The 24,220-nt window shown below is 45.7% G+C and overlaps 1 protein-coding gene across 1 annotated transcript in view; it reads right to left on the reverse strand.

The window, feature by feature from the left end:
* The window catches only part of LOC147102773 (ectonucleotide pyrophosphatase/phosphodiesterase family member 7-like), a 47,117-nt gene extending 38,940 nt beyond the window's left edge, over window positions 1-8,177 (reverse strand). Inside the window, exon 1 of the mRNA XM_085963556.1 lies at window positions 7,905-8,177. Coding sequence (XP_085819682.1) covers window positions 7,905-8,154 — 250 coding nt within the window. The 5' untranslated portion in view covers window positions 8,155-8,177. The remainder of the gene's footprint in view (window positions 1-7,904) is intronic.
* Between the last annotated feature and the right edge of the window lie 16,043 nt (window positions 8,178-24,220).

A 24,220-nucleotide genomic window follows, 5' to 3' on the forward strand; every position in this document is an offset into this window, starting at 1 on the left:
TACATCCTTACAACCACAGGCCTGGCCAAGCACAGACAGTGCCTGAAGGTATTCCTCGGTCGATTCCCCAGGTTGTTGTTTACGACTCCCCAGGAGGTGCCTGGTGTACACCTCGTTCACTGGGCGCGTGTACTGGTCCTTGAGGAGCTTGAGAGCAGCCGTGTACGAGGTCGCGTCCTGGATGACCGAGTACGCTCGGTGGTTCACTTTGGAGGTCAGGACATCCAGTTTGTCCTCATCCGATTTGACCGTTGCAGCGGAGGCGATCAGGAATCTTTCAAAGCACCTAAGCCAGTGAGCAAACTTGGTGGATGCGTCCATCTCCCGATGGTCTAAGTCCAGGCATGCTGGTGTGAGGATCTTCTCCATTATAAAAAACTCTTGTTAATAAAATTGATGCGCTATCAATTACTCAAAAGACTGAGGTTAAGCGAGTAACTAACAGGCTTTTATTAACAAGAGAATGAAGGTGTGCCTCGAGTGGTCGACCAGTCCAGAATACAGAGGGACTGTGGAGCAGTCACCTTTATACCTGGACTCGTGGGAGGAGTCAGCCGAGGCATGTACAGACATGTACACAGTGGAATACAAACACCCACACAGGCAGGTATAACAGTGGTTTACCACACTGTCCCTTTTAAATAGCGCCCCCCCGACTCCGAGAAGGGCCTGGGAATGTTCCATCCAACTGTCACTAATAGCGCCAGGTGGAAAGGTTGCGGGCGCCACCGAATATCTGGTCCGGGGCGCCAAAAAGGCGTTGCACACTGAAATGACGTCATGATCTGCCTGCGCACGCGGGCGCGCGCAAAGAGTTAGCGCAGGCGCTAAAAGGATACTCAATATGGGAGGTGGCGCTATCTTCATTGCGCCGCCCGAACATTGGGTAACGCCCCAATTCTCGGGCTCTTTCGGCGCTAATCGCTGGCGCAACCAACCGAATTTCTAGGCCAAAGCAAGGAGCATTTGAAATAAGGTGGATGAATTCGCTGCGGAAATAGAGGTAAATGAATATGATGTGATTGGGATTACGGAAACATGGCTCCAGGGTGACCTAGGATGGGAACTCAACATCCAAGGGTATTCAATATTCAGGAAAGATAGGCAAAAAGGAAAAGGAGGTGGGGTAGCATTGCTGGTTAAAGAGGGGATTAACACATTTGTAAGGAAGGATATTAGCTCTGATGAGTGGAATCTGCATGGGTAGAAATGAGAAATACCAAGGAGCAGATAACGTTAGTGGGAGTGGTGTATAGACCCCCAAACAGTAATGCGGAGGTTGGGGATGGCATTAAACGGGAAATTAGAGACGCGTGCAATAAGGGCACAGCAGTTATCATGGGTGACTTTAATCTACATATAGATTGGGCTAACCAAATTAGTAACAATACTGTGAAGGAGGAATTCCTGGAGTGTATACGGGATGGTTTCCTGGACCAATATGTCGAGGAACCAACTAGGGATCAGGCCATTTTAGACTGGGTATTATGTAATGAGAAAGGATTAATTAGCAATCTTGCTGTGCAAGGCCCCTTGGGTCGGAGCAATCATAACATGATAGAATTCTTCATTAAGATGGAGAGTGACATAGTTGACTCAGAGACTAGGGTCCTGAATTTAAATAAAGGAAACTACGATGGTATGAGGCGCGAGTTGGGTAGGATTGATTGGGGAATGTCACTCAAAGGGTTGACGGTGGATAGGCAATGGCAAACATTCAAAGATCACATGGATGAACTACAGAATTTGTTCATCCCAGTTTGGCATAAAAATAAAACAAAAAACGTGTCTCAACCGTGGCTAACGAGGGAAATTAGGGATAACATAAGATCCAAAGAGAGGACATATAAATTTGCCAAAAAAAGCAACAAACCCGAGGATTGGGAGCAGTTTAAGATTCAGCAAAGGAGGACAAAGGGATTGATTAAGAGGGGGAAAATAGAGTATGAGAGTAAGCTTTCAGGGAACATAAAAACTGACTGTAAAAGCTTTTATAGATATGTGAAGAGAAAAAGATTGGTGAAGTCAAGCGTAGGTCCCTTGCAGTCAGAATCAGGGGAATTTATAATGGGGAACAAAGAAATGGCGGACCAATTAAATACATATTTTCAAACAAATCAAATCAAATCAACTTTTATTGTCATTGTTAGTGCACAAGTGCAGTACAACGAAATGTAGGCTTGCGGCTCCCGAGAGCGTACATTTGGATTAAGACATTTAAACATTCAACATACATTTGGCTTGTAGTATATTAACAGAAATATAACCATAATAAAGTGCATTGGCAGATGTGCAGGCTTTAGAGTTTATTTGTGGAGTTCAGTAGGATGACAGCCCTGGGAAAGAAACTGTTCCTAAATCTGGTCGTACGGGTGCGAATGCATCTGTAGCATCTCCCAGATGGCAGGAGGGCGAACAGACTGTGGCTGGGGTGGGTAGGGTCTTTGATGATGGACCGTGACCTCCGTAGACAGCGTTTCTGGTATATGTGCTCTATGGTCGGTAGCCGGGTGCCGGTAATGCGTTGGGCAGTTTTGACTACCCGCTGCAGGGCTTTCCAGTCATAGCAGCTACATACCATACTGTGATACAGTTTGTCAGGATGCTCTCTATAGTGCAGCGGTAAAAGTTGGAGAGGATCAGGGGTGACAGGTTACATCCCTTCAGCCTCCTTAGGAAATATAGGCGCTGCTGGGCCTTCTTCACCAGAGAGGAGGTGTTGAGGGACCAGGAGAGGTCTTCCGTGATGTGGACTCCGAGGAACTTAAAGCTGTCCACCCTTTCCACCACAGCCCCATTGATGTGGATGGGGGTGTGACTTCCGCCTTTGGACTTCCTGAAGTCCACAATGATTTCTTTGGTTTTCTTGGTGTTAAGGGCCAGGTTGTTATCGGCGCACCACTTCACGAGATGCTGGACCTCCTCCCTGTAGGCTGACTCATCGTTGTTGGTGACCTGGCCTACTACCGTGGTGTCATCCGCAAACTTGATGATGGTGTTGGAACCATTAACAGCCACACAGTCGTGGGTGAAGAGGGAGTAGAGGAGGGGGCTCAGCACACATCCTTGTGGGGCCCCCGTGTTCAGGGTCGGGGGGGGGGAGGTGTGGTTACCTAATTTGCCAGACTGGGGTCTGTTTGTTAGGAAGTCCAGGGTCCAGTTGCAGAGGGAAGTGTTCAGGCCAAGAGTTTGGAGTTTGGTGGCCAGCTTGTTGGGGACGATAGTGTTGAATGCTGAGCTGTAGTCTATGAACAGCATTCTGATGTAGGTCTCCTTACCATCTAGGTGATTCAGTGCCGAGTGTAGAGCAGTTGTGATTGCATCCTCCGTTGATCTGTTTGCACGATAGGCAAACTGGTGTTGGTCAAGAGAGGCAGGAACACTGGCTTTGATGTGGGCTAAGACCAGTCTCTCGAAACACTTCATTATGATGGGTGTGAGTGCGACAGGTCGATAGTCGTTCAGGCACATCACAGCCGTTTGTTTTGGCACAGGAATAATGGTAGTGGTCTTGAAGCATGTAGGGACTACTGCCTGGGCCAATGACAGATTGAAGATGGCGGTGAAGACATCAGCCAGCTGATCAGCACATTCCTTGAGTACCCATCCAGGGATGCTATCCGGTCCAGCAACCTTTCGTGTGTTCACTCCGCGTAGAACACCCCTTACGTCGGAGGTCGACAGAGTGAGCACCTGGTCTTCCGGGGGTGGCAAGGCTTTGGTAGCCGGCTCCCTGTTGTCCCTGTCGAAGCGAGCATAGAAGTTGTTAAGCTCCTCCGGAAGGGAGGCATCGCTAACCGGGGGGCTGGTGTTTTTGCCCTTGTAGTCAGTGATGGACTGGATGCCTTGCCACATGCGCCAGGGGTCCGAGTTGTTGCGGAAGTGATCCTCTATCCGCAGTGTCTGTTTCCTTTTGGCAGTCCTGATACCCTTTTTTAGGTTGGTCCTAGCTGCACTGTAAGCCGCCGCGTCACCAGATTTAAATGCTGCGTCGCGTGCTTTCAACAGTGAGCGGACCTCTCCGTTCATCCAGGGTTTCTGGTTGGGATATGTCCTGATATTTTTATGGGTCGTGATGACCTCGACGCAGCTGTTGATGTAGAATAGCACTGTGGATGCGTATTCCTCGATGTCGTTATGGGCAAACATGCCCCAATCAGTGCGTTCGAAGCAGTCCTGAAGCTCCGATACTGCCCCCTCTGGCCATACTTTCACTGCTCTCACTGATGTTCTCCCTCTTTTGATGAGCGGTTTGTATGCCAGGGCTAGAAACAGGGAGAGGTGGTCAGACTTCCCCAGGTGGGGGCAGGGAATGGCCTTATAAGCGTCTACAATGCTCGTGTAGACTTGATCCAGTGTGTTCTCCCCTCTTGTGGGGCAGGAGACATTCTGGTGGAATTTCGGTAGTACAGTTTTTAGGTTTATGTGATTGAAGTCCCCCGCGACGATAAAAGCTCTGTCTGGGTGCGCAGTTTGTTGTTCGCTGATGGCCCTGTAGAGGTCCTTCAGTGCTAGTTTGGCATTAGCGTGTGGTGGGATGTAGACCGCAGTGATGATAACAGCCGTGAATTCCCGAGGCAGGTAGAAGGGTCTGCACCTTACCATGAGGAATTCCAAATCAGCCGAGCAGGATCTATCAATTATGTCAGTGTTAGTGCACCAGGCATTGTTAGTGTAAATGCACAAACCGCCTCCCTTGCTCTTACCGGAGTCTGCAGTTCTGTCGGCGCGGAAGACCGTGCGTCCTTCCAGTTGGATGGTGGTGTCAGGGATGCCGTTGTTCAGCCAGGTCTCTGTGAAGATCATGGTGCAGCATTCCTTTGTCCTTTTCTGTGTGGAGAGATCCAGTTTGATCTCATCCATTTTGTTCTCCAGTGACCTGACGTTGGCCAGGAAAATACTTGGGTGGGAGGGTTTGTGTGGGGCCCTCTTCAGCCTGTTTTGGATACCGGCCCTCTTACCCCGCTTCTGCTTGCGTTCTCTGCGCGGTCTGCGCTGACTTCCGGCTGGGGAAGGACGCCACGCTGGTCCCGGGGGTCGGGCGATGTCGGGAGGCAGATCGATGTCGCCGAGTGTAAGCCGCACGCAGTCGGCCCCGATGTCTAGGAGCGTCTGCCGGCTGTACGGTAGGTCAGCCTTTAATTCCTGAATCAGCAGAGTCCAGAAGAGACTCAGAAGGAGGGTGAAAACGCTCAGTCTCGGGAGAGACAAAGCCGCTGCGTCCGTGCGCGCCGCCATCATGTGCTAATTTTGGTTCTGTCTTCACAAAGGAGGACACAAATAACCTCCCAGAGATGTCGGGGAACATAGGGTATAATGAGAGGGAGGAACTGAAAGAAATCGGTATTTGTAGGGAAATGGTGTTGGGGAAATTGACGGGATTAAAGGCCGATAAATCCCTAGGGCCTGATAATCTACATCCGAGGGTACTTAAGGAAGTGGCCCTAGAGATAGTAGATGCATTACTGGTCATCTTCCAGAATTCGCTAGACTCTGGAACAGTACCCATGGATTGGAGGGTAGCTAATGTTACCCCACTATTCAAAAAAGGTGGTAGAGGGAAAACGGGGAATTATAGACCAGTGAGCCTGACATCGGTAGTGGGGAAAATGCTAGAGTCCATTATGAAGGATGTAATAGCAGAACACTTGGAGAACAGTGACAGGATCGGACAAAGTCAACATGGATTTACGAAAGGTAAATCGTGCTTGACTAATCTACTGGAAGTTTTTGAGGATGTAACTGGTGAAATAGATAAGGGAGAACCAGTGGATGTGGTGTATTTGGACTTTCAGAAAGCTTTCGATAAGGTCCCGCATAAGAGACTAGCGTGCAAAGTTAAGGCACATGGGATTGGAGGTAAGGTATTGACTTGGATAGAGAACTGGTTGGCAGACAGAAAGCAAAGAGTCGGAATTAACGGGTCGTTCTCTGAGTGGCAGGCAGTGACTAGTGGGGTACTGCAGGGATCGGTCCTAGGACCCCAGCTATTCACAATATATATTAATGATCTAGACGAGTGAATTGGATGTAATATCTCAAAATTTGCAGACAACACAAAGCTGGGTGGGAGAGTGTGCTGTGAGGAGGATGCCCTGAAAATCCAGTATGATCTGGACAGGTTGCGTGATTGGGCGGAAGCATGGCCGATGCAATATAATGTGGATAAATGCAAGGTTATCCACTTTGGTGGTAAAAACAGGAAGGCAGATTATTATCTGAATGGCAATAGATTGGGAGAAGGGGAAGTGCAACGAGGCCTGGGTGTCCTTGTGCACCAGTCACTGAAGGTAAGCATGCAGGTGCAGCAGGCGGTTAAGAAGGCAAATGGTATAATAGCAAAATACTGCAGATGCTGGAAATCCGAAATAACAACAGAAAATGCTGGAATAACTCAGCAGGCCAGGCAACATCTGTGGAGAGAACTTAGAGTCGACGTTTCGGGTCGAAACCCTTTTTCAAAACTGGAAAGGAAATGAAATAGATTGAAGGCAGGGCTGCGATAGAACAAAAGAAGTAAAGAGACATTAAGAGGTATTCAAAACCAGACGAGATGGTAATAGGACAGTGGAGACAAAAGACGGCTCAGATTAGGTATGAAGTGTACTGGCAAGCTGAGAGACAGCTGCCATGTGGGAGAGAGAAAAAAAAGGAAAGGGGGGGGGGAGGGAAGACCCAAAACAAAGGGGTGGAAAAAAAATATAAGTAAAAATGTAAAAGGGGCTGAGGTTATGACCTGAAATTGTTGAACTCGATATTGAGTCTGGAAGGCTGCAACGTGCCTAATCGGAATTAGGCAAATGGTATGTTGGTCTTCGTAGCGAGAGGGTTCGAGTACAGGAACAAGGATGTCTTGCTCCAGTTGTACAAGGCCACACCTTGAGTATTGTGTGCAGTTTTTGTCGCCCTATCTGAGGAAGGATGTTCTTGCCATGGAGGGGGTACAGCGAAGATTCACCAGGCTGATACCTGGGATGGCAGGAATGACGTACGAGGAGAGATTGGGTCGATTGGGCTTGTACTCGCTGGAGTTTAGAAGAATGAGAGGGGATCTCATTGAAACTTATAAAATTCTGTCAGGACTAGACAGATTAGATGCAGGAAGGATGTTCCCGATGGCCAGGGAGTCCAGAACCAGGGGTCACAGCCTAAGGATAAGGGGTAAGCCATTTAGGACTGAGATGAGGAGGAATTTCTTCACCCAGAGAGTGGGGAACCTGTGGAATTCTCTACCACAGAGGGCAGTGGAGGCCAGTTCATTAAATATATTCAAGAAGGAGTTGGATATATTTCTTAAGGCTAAAGGGATCAAGGGATATGGCGAGAAGGCAGGGACAGGGTACTGAATTTGGATGATCAGCCATGATCTCGTTGAATGGTGGAGCAGGCTCGAGGGGCCGAATGGCCTACTCCTGCTCCTATCTTCTATGTTTACAGATTTGATGCCTAAGTAGGTGAGTGCCAAATGGAGATCATTATTGTTAATGAAAGGCAATATATATGGGTGCTAAAAATACTATGGTTACACAGAGAGAAGACTGTAGTGTCAGTCACAAATTGAAAGCATAATTGCCAAAGGAAATAGAATTGGATGTTACATTTTCAGTATACGTACAAAGAAATGTTGTAATTGGAGTAATATCTAACAAAAGTTTAAGCAGAAACTACTCTTAACATTTTCCTAACCACAGGAAATATTCCATGAGATCTATAATTAAACTGTATATCAAAATATGCAATTATATATAGATCACACATTAATTTCAATAGCTGGTGCCTTTGCTGCATAACATTTAGATAATATTTTCATTACTCTTCATCAATCAATACACTTTTGCGGTAATCTAGTTTTTCACTTAATAGGTATAGGTGTAGTGAAAGGAGACTGATTCTAGAGGACTTACCTGTTATCAGTGTGAAATGAGATGGAGAGGTTAGTGTAACAAAGGCGGGTGTAATATATTTTGCCTTTACACCTTCTTTGACTAAGTTTTGCAAATTTGGAGTTTCAACATCTTGGTCGTAATCCCAACGAAAACCATCAAAGGAAATAAGTAGCAGTTTGTTATGACTTTTCCCTTCACCTTCAAAAAGAGGAAGGCTGAATGTTAGTGACAGAGAAAGACCCAAGCACAGGATAGAAGACATTCCCATGGCTTCTGTCAGTTACTTCTGCAACCAAGAACAAAACAAGGATAAATTCACCTCTCAGCAGGTAGAGCTTATATAGCTTTATCTTATCCCAAAATAAATCTTTATAGCAGAAAAAGATTTCAAAACAAGCTAACTTACAGTTTTCACTTGGAATAGCTCTACTGGAGATTAGAGCTGTGTAATCATTGCTACATGATATTTGTCCTTTGTCACAAGGGATTTTTATAGCTTATCCCTTCGTGACAGGAAAATTATCTGCCAAACAATAAAGGATAGAGCTACTTGAGCAGATTTGCAAGCTGTTTGGACTATTCTAAAGCAAGGCTTAAATATTATTATATAAGTATATATTTATATAAGCCAAGTTGGACAGGTACGAAACAAACTAGAATGTGAGCATTTGATAGGATTCGCACCCCCTCACCAGGTGCAAGTTGCTTTAGGACTGTTCTCATAACAGATGATTAAGGAATGAATTAGTTCTGAGGGTACTGGTATGCACAACAGTTGTGTTTCTATGTTGCCATATAAATGAATGAGAAACATAATCATAAACATAAGAAATAGGAGCAGGAGTAGGCCATTTGGCCATTCGAGCCTGCTCCACCATTCAATAAGATCATGGCTAATCTTCTACCTCAACTCCACTTTCCCGCACTATCCCCATATCCCTTGATTCCCTTATTATCCAAAAATCTATCGATCTCTGTCTTGAATATACTCAACAACTGAGCCTCCACAGCTCTCTGGGGTAGAGAATTCCAAAAATTCACAATCCTTTGAGTGCAGGAAGGTGGAGATAAGGTAGAAAATCAGCCACAATCTTATTGAATGGCGGAGCAGGCTCAAAGGGCCGAATGGCCTAACTCCTGCTCCTATTTCTTATGTTCTTATTAAGAATATATGGAGGTAACCTTGGAAAGTAAATGCATATTCCTACAGAAATGGACTATTAAGCAGCAAACAACTGGATCAAGGGATACATACATCAGAAGACTTACCTATCCTACTCTCCCCCAAGTCCTGATCTCCCGACTCCTCCCTCCTGAGTCCTGGTTCTTTCAGTGGCACTGGGAATCTTTAACCTCCACTACCAGGACCTCATTTAATCGTCTCTTCTAAAACGTGCTGGCAGTTATCTTTCAGGACTGCACTGAGCTGGGACACTAAATGCATTAATGAAATCAATGGCCCGGAATTTGCGGCGGGTATTAACAGTGAACGAACAGCGTTTGCTGTCATTACCCCTTTGAAACTGACCGCAACTTCAGGATGTAGCGCATGCACATCCTAACGTGGAATTCCTGAAGTTGCGGTCAGTCATTCACTGCTCTGACACTGGCTGCGCTGTGGCCCCTCCCCCCTCCTCCCATAACCAGCAATCGGTGTAATCAGGGAAATCAGTGAAACTGATGTAAATATTGCTGTTAAATACCCCATTAGTGGTAGCTGTGGCTCAGTTGATAGCACATTTGCCTCTGAGACAGAAGGCTGTGGGTTCAAGTCCCACTCCAGGTTCTTAAGCACACAAATCTAGGTTGACACTCTAGTGCAGTACTGAGGGAGTGCCGTCTTTCAGATGAGATGTTAAACCGATGCCCCCGTCTGGTGTCTCAGGTGGACGTAAAAGATCCCATGGCACTATTTCGAAGAAGAGCAGGGGAGTTATCCCCGGTGTCCTGGCCAACATTTATCCCTTAATCAACATAATAAAAACAGATTATCTGGTCATTATCACATTGCTGTTTGTGGGACCTCGCTGTGTTTAAATTGGCTGTCGCGTTTCCCACTTTACAACAGTGACTACACTTCAAAAAAGTGCTTTGAAACATCTGGTGGTCATGAAAGGCGCTATATAAATACAAGTCTTTCTTTCTTTATTAAAGAACCCTTTTGGATGAGGTTAAACTTTGGTTTTAACAGTGTATTGACTGCTAAACAAAGGTTATGGCCCTGAAAAATTCATTTGAATTTTGCGAGAGTCAAATTTATCCATTTTACTAAAAAATTTAACTTTTAAGAAATTTTATTGTAATGTAATTTTTAAAATAAAATTTGTTCATCTTTTGTTCAAGTTTGCCTTTTCCCCATGTGAGAGCCCCCATCTTTGTTTTTTGCTCTCTAACATTTTTAAAAAGTTAGAAAAAGGGGCTTATCCAATTCCTAGTCGCTGTCTCTGAGAATTCTGCATTTTAATTGGCTGCTGAGACAGCTTGTTGATGTCACAGCAGCTCGCGTTAGGGAATCCCCATTAACTTGCGTTGATTTCGATTGCGCGTCGGAAAAGCCGAACTTCTCACCACAGAGATCGCGAGATCTTTGTGGGCAACTTACTTCGGGGCCAGCGGCAAACGCCTTTGCTTCGCTGCTGACCGCAAATTACGGGCCAATACTTTAAACAGAAAGCACTCGTCCCTCCCACATCCTGATACATTAGTGTTTCTGTACTTTAGTTATTGTTTAATTTGCGCCCCCTGCGCGTGTCGATCTCCTCCTCCCTAGTCTGTCCACACTTCCAGCTCAGCACCACTCTCCTCACTCTTGTCTCTCTCCCCTCCACCAGCTGATTCTGTTTCTGGCCACCCCTCGAGGCAGGGACCAGTTCTTTGTGAAGAGAGAAACAGAGTTAACGTTTCTGGTCAATGACCTTTCATTGGAACTGGGAGATGTTAAATATTAACAGCATTTAAGCTAGAGCCAGGGAAAAGGGAGGGGGCAGGAAAAGAAGAAAAGGGAGAGGTCTGTGATAAAGGGGAGGGCAGGAGTGATTAAATGAAAAAAGAGATGATGGTGCAGGGCAAAAGGAGGTGATAATAGGACAAGTATAGAAAGAAATGATGAGTCCAGAGGAGGTGTAAATAGTTGCAGCAGAATAGCAGAGGGGAGGAAAGCATGGAAAATGTGGCAAAGAGAAGGTTCCTGTGGCCTGGGAATGTGGCGGAAGAAAGATAGGTAGATCCCAGAGTTGTGGGCCACTCCACCGGCCATGTACCAGTAGATGACCCACACCCAAGCACCAGTCCACATCTCCTCCACTCCCAGTAGCGCTGGTGCAGTCGTTCTCCATTACCTGCTGTCCCAGAGAAAAAAATATGGGAGCAGTGATCAAGATCTAAAGTTGTTGATAGAGTGAGATGAAGTAATGTGAGAGGAGGCTCGTGTGGAGCATAAACACTGGCACAGGCCTGTTTCTGTGCTGTATGTACTATGTAATACTATGTAAAGTTGTTAAACTCAGTATTAAGGCTGTAAAGTGCCTAATAGAAAGACGAGGTGCTGTTCCTTGAGCTTGCATTGATTTTCATTGGAACAGTGTTGGAGACCAAGGATTAAGAAGCCAGAGTGGGATGGAGAATTAAAGTGACAAGCGACTGAAAGCTCAGGGTTATGTTTGCGGACTGAATGGAGGCGTTCAGCAATCACCCAATCTGCATCTAGAGCAGCGAATACAACATACTAAGTTGGGGAAGTAAAAGTAAATCGTTGTTTCACCCCGAAGGAGTGTTTGGGGCCCTGGACGGTGGGAAAGGAGGAGGTGAAAGGGCAGGTGTTACATCTCCTGTGGTTGCATGGGAAGGTCTGTGGCTGTGTACTCGCTTAAAAATGCGAGGGGTTGGGGGGGGGGGTGCTGGGTGGTGATGATATCACAGAGCGGAACTGTTCTGCTGGCCAAATCTGGCCCACGGGTTGTGTGTTTGACACCCCTTTCTAGTGTTGGTGCAAACATTTTTGAAACTGCCAGTGAGTTGGCATCTCAACAGTGTCATCTATCTAGCTTGATTCGGGTTATCATTGTCTGGACTAGCTAGTCTGTTTCCTTTTCTTTGTTATGTGGGTGAAAGGGTCCCCCAAACGCAGCAACAACACCCGGTCAACTAAGACTGAAAATATCACTCCTTTTGTAATTATTCTCAGTCAATTCATCTGGACCTTTATCTGAGGCCATGTCATAATCTTTGTCTGAGCACCCACTACTTTCATTACAACATCAGCGTATGCTTATGCCTCATCTATTTTTGAAGGCATACCTGCATGCAGTGTCTTGGATAAGTTTGGTCTGGATCTCTCAGTCTGATTTATATACAGTACACTGTTCCACAAACAGTCCCACCCATCCTCAAATTTGAATACCCAAATCTCCCTTCACCTCAGCCAAAGGAGGTCCCTGTTCCTCTTCGGACCCGGGTACCTATATGTTCTGAAAGCTATAGGTTCTTTACCAACCCATTCTCCATAGATAATTCCAGGGTGGAAATCCTGACAGTTGTCTTCCACATAGTAGATTTGCCATACTGTGCACCTGCAGATATTTTAAATAAATAAGTTAACAATTCTGCAGTTGACTAAAAGAGAGCAGAAAGCTCGCACTCCAGATTAATTTTGTGAGCGAAACCATTCTCTTTCTGGGTCATAGAAACATAAAAGATAGGAGCAAGAGTAGGCCATTCGGCCCCTCGAGCCTGCTCCGCCATTCAATGAGATCATGGCTGATCATCCAAATTCAGTACCCTGTCCCTGCTTTCTCCCCATATCCCTTGATCCCTTTAGCCTTAAGAAATATATCTAATTTCTTCTTGAATATATTTAATGAATTGGCCTCAACTGCCTTCTGTGGGAGAGAATTCCACAGGTTCACCACTCTCTGGGTGAAGAAATTCCTCCTCATCTCTGTCCTAAATGGCTTACCCCTTACCCTTAGACTGTGACCCCTGGTTCTGGACTCCCCCGCCATCAGGAACATCCTTCCTGCATCTAGTCTGTCTAGTCCTGTTAGAATTTTATAAGTTTCAATGAGATCCCCTCTCATTCTTCTAAACTCCAGCGAGTATAAGCCCAATCGACCCAATCTCTCCTCATATGTCATTCCTGCCATCGCAGGTATCAGTCTGGTGAATCTTCGCTGCACTCCCCCCATGGCAAGAACATCCTTCCTCAGAAAAGGCGACCAAAACTGCACACAATACTCAAGGTGTGGTCTCACCAAGGCCCTGTACAACTGTAGCAAGACATCCTTGTTCCTGTACTCGAACCCTCTCGCTACAAAGGCCAACATACCATTTGCCTTCTTAACCGCCTGCTGCACCTGCATGCTTACCTTCAGCGACTGGTGCACAAGGACACCCAGGTCTTATAATAGAAGGATCTCCCTACAATCCAGAGAGTCTAATTGTTCCACAGTGAGGCTTTGTTAATTCTATCTTCTCTCCGCTCTTCAACCTTGGTGGTATCCTGCATATTGGACTTGGATCTTCACTTTCCATCTAAGTTTCTCAAGCTTTAGAATAATATTCACCTGAGCCAGCTTCTGTACAGGGATCAACTCAGTGCTGCTGAGCCTTCTCTATTATCTTGTTCTCTTAGGCAGTCCCTCGGAACCGAGGATGACTTAAAGGGTGGAAGATGCCTGTGCTTGAATTATTTTATCGTGGGGTGGCTGTTGCACACCAGCTACCACACGGGCTTGACAGAGCAAGGTCTTGGTCCAATGGCAAGGGGATCCAAGTCGATTGGAGACCAGGCTCTGCTACATCACACACACACACACACACACACACACACACACACACACACACACACACACTGACAGAGACACACACCTCCTTCCCGTAGGTCCTCTCTGCCTGGGTGTCATCGCTGTTGGCCCGTGCTGCACCTTTCCTGGGCCCCAACCCCGCTGCTGGTCCACGCTGCGCCACTCCTGGGCCTTGATCTCGCTGCTGGGCTCGTCCTCGCTCCTGGGTCCCGGCCTCGGACGTGAATGATGTTGTCTCTCCCAAGATCAAATTAGCACTGATATTCTCGTGATCCCTGGCATGATGCATGCCCTGTGTTAATCTACCATATTACCAACCTAAAATGGAAGGCTACTTAGCAGTGTGTTACCTGCCTGAAGAGGCTGTTTGAGTGTATCAGCTTTGCTCAGCTGGTAGCAATCTTGCCTCTGGGTCAGAAGATCGTGGGTTAGAGCCCAACTCCAGGGCTTGAGCACATAATCCAGTGCAGTACGGAGGAAGTGTTTACATCATTGGAGGTGCTGTCCTTTGGATGAGACATTAAACTGTAGTCCTGTCTGCCTGTTCTAGTGCTTGAGGTGGAGATTAAAGACATGGATTTCTTGAAGATGAGAAGGAAGAACTGATATCCTGGATAGTGTTCCACTTTGTTTGTGGGCCATTGCTGATGCAGAATAGCTACTATTTTTGCCTATAAAACAGTTACCGTGCTCCAATGTAACTTATTTTCTGAAATGCTGAGATATTTTGACATGATAAACTGCAGTGTAAATATTAGCATTATTAGTGACCTGAGTTGGTGAGCCCCAACTTTCCTTTTTCTTGGTTTTCATTGGAGTCAGGTTATTGATCTAGGCCTTTTCTGGCGTCAGATAAATACATTGAACAAACTAATTGGTGTATCAAAATAATATGATGTATTCATCAGGATCAAGCTCAACGCATAATTAATTCTGGAATGGGGTCATTTTGATGCATTTGTTGCATTTAAGTTTAGTATTAGTTGGATTTGCCCATATTATTCTTTGTAGGCTTTGAGTCACATTGGCCTGGAAATTCAGTATCACCACGTTTGGGGCGCTACAGCAACTTAGCACCACCTTCGCCGAAATTGAGTTGCATCACCCCAAGAGGTTGCTGCTGCGCTAAAGCAGGCGATGCACGACTATCATAAGGCACTAAGCCGGCGAGCCGAGGCGCTAACACCGAGGGCGGGCGCAGCGCAGGTGCGGCGAGTTGCTGATTGAAGGCAGGCACGCTGGTGCCGGTCAGCTCTTAAAGGGGGAGGGTCGATTTGTTTGGCTGCAACACCCTGCACACTGCAGCCCTGAAGCAATGCCTGACCATTGCTGGTTCAACAGTTCAACGCTCAGGACCATGGGGAAGCCCGCTATTCTTCCAAATCCCATTGCACACTCTTGCTGCTTGTCCAGGGTCATGGGGAAGGAGATGTACTGACATCTCCTTCTGAAAAGGGCATTGGTCACCTGGCGGATGCAGCAATGTACCGCGAACTGGGAGATGTTGGCAATGTCCCCAGTAGCGGATTGGAAGGAGCCGGTGGCATAGAAGTTGAGAGCCACCATCACCTTCACTGCCACCGACAGAGACGTCCTGCTCCTCAGCTGTGGCTGCAGAACTCTGCGAAGCAGGTGGCAGATCTCAGTGACCACCTCCCTTCTGAATCGCAGCCTCTGAACACACTGCTCCTCAGACATGTTCAGATATGAGAACTGCTGGCGGTATACCCTGGGTGGGTAAGGCCTCCTGTGCCGACGCCTGTTGGCCCTTCTCCGTCTGGCCATGATTGGCGCACTCTCACGGCATCTCTGAGCCCTTTGAATGCAATGCAGAAAACCAACGTCTCCACCCATTGCAACCCCCATTATATGTGGCGACTCTAGGCTATGGCACTGAAAGTTAAATCCAAGTGCAAAGCTCTGGCCTGAAGCCAGAAGTACCTGTGCGAGCGCTGAGTCAAAGCAGAAAGCTCTCTCCCTTTGTCTCTCTCCAAATATCTGTCTCTCAAACAGAAGGATTGGCACAAAATCGCTACCACTTATAATGCAGGACGAGTCCCCTTTAAATAGCGCCCCCTGCGCCCTGCAGCGACTGGGAACCGTTCCCCTCTACCAGTTGCTGGGGGCGCCAGGCGCAAAGAAGGGGGGCGCCACTGAAGTTCCGGTTCGGGGTGCACCAAGGGCGTTGCACCATGAAATGACGTCAGGATCTGCGCGCGCAGCTGAGCGGGCACTGCGGTTTTGCGCCGCCGCTAAATCTTGACTGAAGTTTGCGAGAGGCGCAGATTGCGCCGCGCCTGGGCGCTAGCCGCTTCGCGCCCCACTTCTCGCCCTCTTAAGGCACTAGCGGCTGGCGCTAACAACTGAATTTCTAGGCCATTGTGTTTTAAGCTCTGCAAAATGTGTCTAGATATTCCATCCCCTTCAGTAACTAGGTGAAGGGCAGTGATCTGCCACTGACATTGAAATAGTATTTATTCAGTGGTCCTATTAATTATGTATCCTGATGATGTTGAGTAGTAGTCCACTAGCTTCAGTAAATGAAACAAAGGTTCCAGGATTAGATAAAAAGAGAATGGCATAAAGTACAATCTTATCGCTTCTACACACTTTTTGTTTGTGCCTTCTGTTCTTCTCTCCTACATGGCAGCTGTCTTTCATTCTGCCAGCGCAATTCACACTTCATCTAGAGCCATCCTTTGTTTCTTAACCTGTCCCATTACCATCTCCTTTTGCCTTGAATATCTCTTAATGTCTCTTAACCCCTCCTGCCTTCTATCCTATCACAGACCTTCCCTTTTGTTCTTTCATCCCCTCCCCCATTTCCCAGTCCTTACACTTGCTTAAAAATCTGTTCCATTTCTTGCTTTTTTCCAGTTCTGACGAAAGGTCATCGACCTGAAACATTGGCCCAGTAATTCCGGGCACAACACGTGAGTACGGACGGGGTACTCACGCGTGTGCCCGGAGGAATTGCCGGTGTTCAGCATGCACAGCGCATGCGCTGAAAACCGGCATTTCCTGTCCTCTGACCCAAGGGGTTCAGAGGCAGAACGCGTGCGACTGCACAGGCAGCGCGTGCGCAGTAAAATTCCTTTTTTTTTTCAGAGTTGCGCACGTGTAAAAGCCTCCGGTCTTTACGCGTGGAAAAACAAGACGTAAGTATTTAGTTTTTCAGGTAAGTGGGCTTTTAGTGCAATGTACAATTTTTTTTTCCCACAGGTTTGTTATTTTTAAAGAATTTACAGGATGGTAAGTTTAGTTTTAGACCCTATTTTTAAAAAAATTATGTTTTTCAAAAAATTGATTAATTGTTTAAAACATTTTTAAAAACTTATTTATAGTTATTATAATCAGTGGGATGTTTTTTAAAATTTTATTTAAAGTTAAAGTAGTGTTTTGGCAGCCCATACTTTTCATGAGTTTGACAGCTTTTACTGTCAAACTCATGAATGAGTTTCCCCTCCCCTGATTGGCTGCACAGTGCTCACCTGATCCCAGCCGGCACATCGCACTAACTACGCCGCTGGATCAGGTAAGCACAGCGCGCTGACAGCTGAACCGGGCCTGTGACAGGAAATGCAAGCAGGCCCGGGCTTCAGATGTCGGCGCGTAGGGTGAGTGCACGCGCGGCAAGCCCCCGATCCTAAGTTCAGGGCCATTAACTCTGTTTCTCTCTTCACAGATGCTGTCTGACTTGCTGAGTATCTCCAGCATTTTCTGTTTTTATTTCAGATTTCCAGCATCTGCAGTATTTTCTTTTTGTACATATATTTAGTAATTTGTTCAAAAAAGGTGCAGTGCCAGAGGACTGATGGATAGCTAACATAATAATACCTATATTTAAGAAGGGAGTTAGAACATGTCCAGGGAATTATAGACCAGTCAGCTTAACATCGGTGGTAGGAAAAATAATGGAATCCCTACTAAAGGGGAAAATGGAAGAATATCTCAAAACCAAAAATATAATAATAAATAGTCAGCATGGATTTCAAAAGAGAAAGTCTTGCTTGACTAACCTAATTGAATATTTTGAAGAGGTAACAGAGAGAGTAGACAAGGGTAATGCAGTAGTTGTAATTTATTTAGATTTTCAAAAGACCTTCGATAAGGTACCACATAATAGACTAATGAATAAGGTCAGGGAATGCGGAGTCAGGGGACAAGTAGCAGAATGGATAGCTAGCTGGCTTCAAGACAGAAAGGTAAAGGGTAGCTGTTCAGAGTGGCAGAACGTGAGAAGTGGTGTTCCACAAGGATCAGTGCTGGGACCACTTGTTCACAATTTATATTAACGATTTAAACTTTGGAATCAAAAACACAATTTCTAAATTTGCAGATGACACCAGATACTGAAGAGGATTGCAACAAATTATGAGAAGACATTAATAAATTTGCAGCATGGGCATATAATTGGCAAATGAAATTCAACACATAAAATGTGAGGTATTACATTTTTATAAGAAAAATAGGGAGGTCACATATTACTTAGAAAATAGGAATCTAAATGGTGTAGAAGAGCAAAGGGATCTCGGAGTACAAATACACAAATCACAAAGTATCGACACAGGTTAACAAGGTCATTAAAAAAAGCAAACTAAGCACTAGGGTTTATTTCTAGAGGGATAGATGAGAAAAGTAGTGAAGTTATGCTAAACTTGTATCCAACCTTGGTTAGACCACACTTGGAGTACTGCGTACAATTCTGGTCGCCATATTATAAAAAGGATATAGAGGCACTGGAGAGGGTGCAGAGAAGATTTACAAGGATTATACCAGAAATGTGAGGGTACACCTATCAGGAAAGGATGAACAGGCTGGGTCTCTTTTCTCTTGAAAAGAGAAGGCTGAGGGGTGACTTAATAGAGGTCTTTAAAATTATGAAAGGTTTTGATAGAGTGGATACAGAGAGAATGTTTCCACTTGTGGGGAAGAGCAAAACTAGAGGTTATCAGTATAAGATAGTCACCAATAAATCAAATAGGGAATTCAGAAGAAACTTCTTTACCCAGAGAGTAGGGAAAAATGGTAAAAAGACAAAATTAAAGGCTCTTGTTACGAATGCTGCGTGCATTCAGATAAAGATAGATGAACTAATGGCACAAATAGAAATAAATGGGTATGATCTGATAGCCATTACAGAGACGTGGGAGTCAATTTTCAGTGTGCCGTGAGGCGGGCTTTTAGGCGCGTGGGGGGGCTAAAATCCCGAATTCGGGGGTCCCGACACCATCCCGGCCAAAACCCGCCTCCATGTAAGTTTCAAAGGAGGCGGGTACCCGCCCTGCACTGGGACCCGCCTACCCGAGGCGGGAAGGGATTAGTGCCAATTAACTGCCTGTTAACAGACAGTTTTTAGCCTAATCCCTATTTTGAAGGTTGTCGTGTGGGATTCCCAATGGCTCCAAACCACGCCAGGTTAGAGGAGTCGGGCCGTCGGGTTGAAGGACTTGGAGGGGTCGAGATGTCGGTGTTCAGGTGAGTGATGGGTGCATGAGTGCAAAGGTAAGTGTGTTTGGTGTGTCTAAAGTGTGTAAAGAAGTTTAAATTACCTGTACTTACCTTTACAGCCTTCCTTCCTCTAGGCTTCGGGAGTCCATCATTCAGCCGGCATAGAAAGCAGAATGGCTGCGATCTGTCAAAAGTGACAGCCTGCAGCTTTCAGTGCCGGCGAGATTTCTAACTGAGTCTGTGTAGAAGGACTCAGGTTAGAAGTAAGACTGTCAGTGTTTGACAGCTTCAAGCAGCTGTGAACCACTGATATTTCATCTGTCAACACGTCGTGACAGATGAACTTTCAGTCTGTGACGTCACCTGTTGCTGGGTGGCCCATAATTGGCCTGCTGAGCCCGCTGGGCGGGCTCAACAAGGTCAATCAAATGAAAATCGCGTGGATTGGCCACATCTCGATGGAGGCGGGAGTACAACCTGAAAGTTGTAGTCCCAACTTCTGAATGAAAATCCAGCCCGTGGTTGCAAGGCGACCAAGGCTGGGAACTGAATATTCAGGGGTATTTGACATTTCAGAAGGATAGGCAGAAAGGAAAAGGAGGTGGGGTAGCTCTGTTAATAAAGGATGAGATCAGTACAGTAGTGAGAAATGATCTTGGCTCTGAAGATCAAGATGTAGAATCAGTTTGGGCGGAGATAAGAAATAATAAGGGGAAGAAGTCACTGGTGGGAGTAGTTTATAGGCTCCCTAACAGTAGCTACATTGCAGGACAGAGTATAAATCAAGAAATAATGGGGGCTTGTGAGAAAGGAACTGCAATAATCGTGGGTGATTTTAATCTTCATGTAGATTGGGCAAATCAAATTGGCAAAGGTAGCCTGAGGACGAGTTCATAGTGTATTCAGGACAGTTTCTTAGAACAATACGTTGTGGGACCAACCAGGGAACAGGCTATTTTAGATCTGGTAATGTGTAATGAGACAGGTTTAATTAATGATCTCATAGTGAAGGATCCTCTAGGGAAGGGTGATCATAACATGATAGAATTTCACATTCAGTTTGAGGGTGAGAAACTTGGGTCTGAAACTAGTGTCTTAAACTTAAATAAAGGCAATTACAAGTGTATGAAGACAGAGTTGGCTAAAGTGGACTGGGAAAATAGATTAAAAGGTAAAACGGTAGATAAGCAGTGGCAGACTTTTAAGGAGATATTTCATAACTCTCAACAAAGATATATTCCAGTGAAAAAGAAAGACTCTACGAGAAGGATGAACCATCCGTGGCTAACTAAGGAAGTTAAGGAGGGTATCAAATTGAAAGAAAAGGCATACAATGTTGCAAAGATTAGTGGTAGGCCAGAATCTTCAGGCGAGACAGAGGGGGGTGTAAAAGGGGAGGGGGTGTTGCAATATTAATTAAGGAGTCAATTACTGCTGTAAGGAGGGATGATATATTAGCGGGTTCCTCTAATGAGGCCATATGGGTAGAACTTAAAAACAAAAAGGGGGCAAGCACTTTGCTGGGAGTGTACTATAGGCCCCCAAACAGTCAGGGGGAGATAGAGGAACAGATATGTAGGCAAATCTCAGAAAAGTGCGAAAATAATAGGGTAATAATAGTGGGGGATTTCAACTTCCCCAATATAAATTGGGATAGTCAGAGTGTGAAAGGCTTAGAGGGTGCAGAATTCTTAAAGTGCATCCAGGAGAGCTTTTTGAGCCAACATGTAGAAAGTCCTACAAGAGAGGGGGCGGTACTGGACCTAATTCTGGGGAATGTAGCCGGGCAAGTGGTGGAAGTGTCAGTAGGAGAGCATTTTGGCGACAGTGACCACAATTCGGTGAGATTTAAGGTGGTCATGGAAAAAGACAAAGACGGCCCGGAAATAAGGGTTCTAAATTGGGGGAAGGCCGATTTTAATATGATAAGGCAGGATCTGGCCAAATTGGACTGGGAGCAGCTACTTATAGGAAAATCCGCATCAAAACAGTGGGAGACTTTCAGAAGGGAAATAGAGAGAATACAACGCCAACATGTTCCTGTAAAGGTCAAGGGTGGGACCAACAAGCAAAGGGAACCTTGGATGACAAGGGATATACAAAAATGCATTAGAAATAAAAGGGGGGCTTTTGGCAGTTACAAAAGACTAAAGACGGAAGAAGCCCTAGAGGAGTATAAAAAATGCAGGGGCATACTTAAAAAAGAAATTAGGAGGGCGAGGAGGGGCCATGAAATAACACTGGCGAGCAAAATAAAGGAAAATCCTAAGATGTTTTATAAGTATATTAAGGGCAAGAGGATAACCAGGGAAAGGGTAGGGCCCATTAGGGACCAAAGTGGCAATCTGTGTGTAGAGCCAGATGATGTAGGCGGGGTTTTAAATGAATTTTTTGCATCTGTGTTCACTATGGAGAAAGACGATGCAGACATAGAAATCGGGCAAGGGGGCTGTGACATACTTGAACATATTAGCATCGAGAGGGAGGAGGTGCTAGCGGTTTTAGCAGGCCAAAAAGTGGATAAATCCCCAGGCCCAGATGAGATGTATCCCAGGCTGCTGTGGGAGGCAAAGGAGGAGATTGCAGGGGCTCTGACACAAATTTTCAGAACCTCTCTGGCCACAGGGGATGTACCAGAGGACTGGAGAACAGCTAATGTAGTACCATTATTCAAGAAGGGTAGCAGGGATAAACCAGGGAATTACAGGCCAGTGAGCCTAACATCTGTGGTAGGGAAATTATTGGAAAAAATTCTGAGGGACAAAATTAGTCTCCACTTGGAGAGGCAAGGATTAATCGGGGATAGTCAGCATGGCTTTGTCAAGGGTAAATCATGTCTGACAAATCTGATTGAATTTTTCGAGGGGGTGTCTAGGGGGGTGGATGAGGGAAATGCTGTGGATGTGGTTTACATGGACTTCAGTAAAGCTTTTGACAAAGTCCCGCATAGGAGACTGGTCAAGAAGGTAAGAGCCCATGGGATCCAGGGTGCCTTGGCGCGTTGGATCATAAACTGGCTGAGTGGCAGGAGGCAGAGGGTGATGGTCGAAGGTTGCTTTTGTGACTGGAAGCCTGTGTCCAGTGGGGTACCTCAGGGATCGGTGCTGGGTCCCTTGTTGTTTGTGATCTACATAAATGATTTGGATGAGAATGTAAAAGGTATGATCAGTAAGTTCGCAGATGACACGAAAATTGGTGGGGTGGTAAATTGTGAGGAGGAAAGCCTCAGGCTACAGGACGATATAAACGGGTTGGTCAGATGGGCGGAAAAGTGGCAAATGGAATTTAACCCTGAAAAGTGCGAGGTGATGCATTTTGGACGGACAAATAAGGCAAGGGAATACACAATGAGTGGTAGGACCCTAGGAAGTACAGAGGGTCAGAGGGACCTTGGTGTACATGTACATAGATCCCTGAAGGCAGCGGAACAGGTAGATAAGGTGGTTAAAAAGGCATATGGGATACTTGCCTTCATTAGCCGAGGCATAGAATATAAGAGCAGGGAGGTGATGATGGAGCTGTACAAAACGCTGGTGAGGCCACAGCTGGAGTACTGTGTGCAGTTCTGGTCGCCTCACTATAGGAAGGATGTGATTGCTTTGGAGAGGGTGCAGAGAAGATTCACCAGGATGTTACCTGGGATGGAGCGCCTCAGCTATGAAGAGAGGCTGGACAGGCTGGGGTTGTTTTCCTTGGAGCAAAGAAGGCTGAGGGGGGACCTGATTGAGGTGTACAAAATGATGAGGGGCATAGATAGGGTAGACAAAGAGGAACTTTTCCCCTTAGTAGGGGGGTCAATAACAAGGGGGCATAGATTCAGGGTAAGGGGCAGGAGATTTAGAGGGGATTTGAGGAGGAACTTTTTCACCCAGAGGGTGGTTGGAATGTGGAACTCAATGCCTGAAAGGGTGGTAGAGGCAGGAACCCTCACAACATTCAAGAAGCATTTGGATGAGCACTTGAAATGCCATTGCATACAAGGCTATGGACCAAATGCTGGAAAATGGGATTAGACTGGACAGGGATGGATGGGCGGCGCAGACACGATGGGCCGAAGGGCCTCTTTCTGTGCTGTAAAACTCTATGACTCTATGACTCTAAGATTGGGAAATTTTTAGAAACTTGCAAAGGATGACTAAAAAAAAATAAAGAGGGAGAAAATAGATTGAGGATAAACTAGCAAAAAATATAAAAACAGACAGTAAGAGCTTCTACAAGTATATAAAAAGGAAGAGAGTAGCTAAAGTAAACGTTGGTCCCTTAGAGGGTGAGACTGGGGAATTAATAATGGGAAACAAGGAAATGACAGAGAATTTGAACAAATATTTTGTATTTGTCTTCACAGTAGAAGACACTAAAAGCATCCCAATAATAGTGGAAAATCAAGGGGCAAAAGGGAGGGAGGAACTTAAAACAATCACTATCACTAGAGAAAAAGTACTAGGCAAACTAATGGGACTAAAGGCTGACAAGTCCCCTGGACCTGATGGCCTGCATCCTAGGGTCTTAAAAGAAGTGGCTGCAGAGATAGTGGATGCGTTGGTTATAATCTTCCAAAATTCCCTAGATTCTGGAAAGGTCCCAGCGGATTGGAAAACCACAAATGTAACACCCCTATTCAAGAAAGGAGGGAGACAGAAAGCAGAAAACTATAGGCCAGTTAGCCTAACATCTGTCATTGGGAAAATACTGGAATCCATTATCAAGGAAGTAGTAGCAGGACATTTAGCAAATCATAATACAATCAAGCAGAGTCAACATGGTTTTATGAAAGGGAAATCGTGTTTGACAAATTTATTAGAGTTCTTTGAGGATGTAGCAAGCAGGGTGGATAAAGAGGAACCAGTAGATGTAGTGTATTTGGATTTCCAGAAGGCATTCGATAAGGTGCCACATAAAAGGTTACTGCACAAGGTAAGAGCTCACGGTGTTGGGGTAATATATTAGCATGATTAGAGGATTGGTTAACTAACAGAAAACAGAGAGGCGGGATAAATGGGTCATTTTCAGGTTGGCAAACTGTAACTAGTGGGCTGCCACAGGGATCAGTGCTGGGGCCTCAACTATTTACAATCTATATTA

Source organism: Somniosus microcephalus, chromosome 21, assembly GCF_052327205.1.
Source record: "Somniosus microcephalus isolate GS21.2 chromosome 21, FLI_Smic_1.0, whole genome shotgun sequence".
In the NCBI taxonomy this organism is placed as follows: Eukaryota; Metazoa; Chordata; class Chondrichthyes; order Squaliformes; family Somniosidae; genus Somniosus; species Somniosus microcephalus.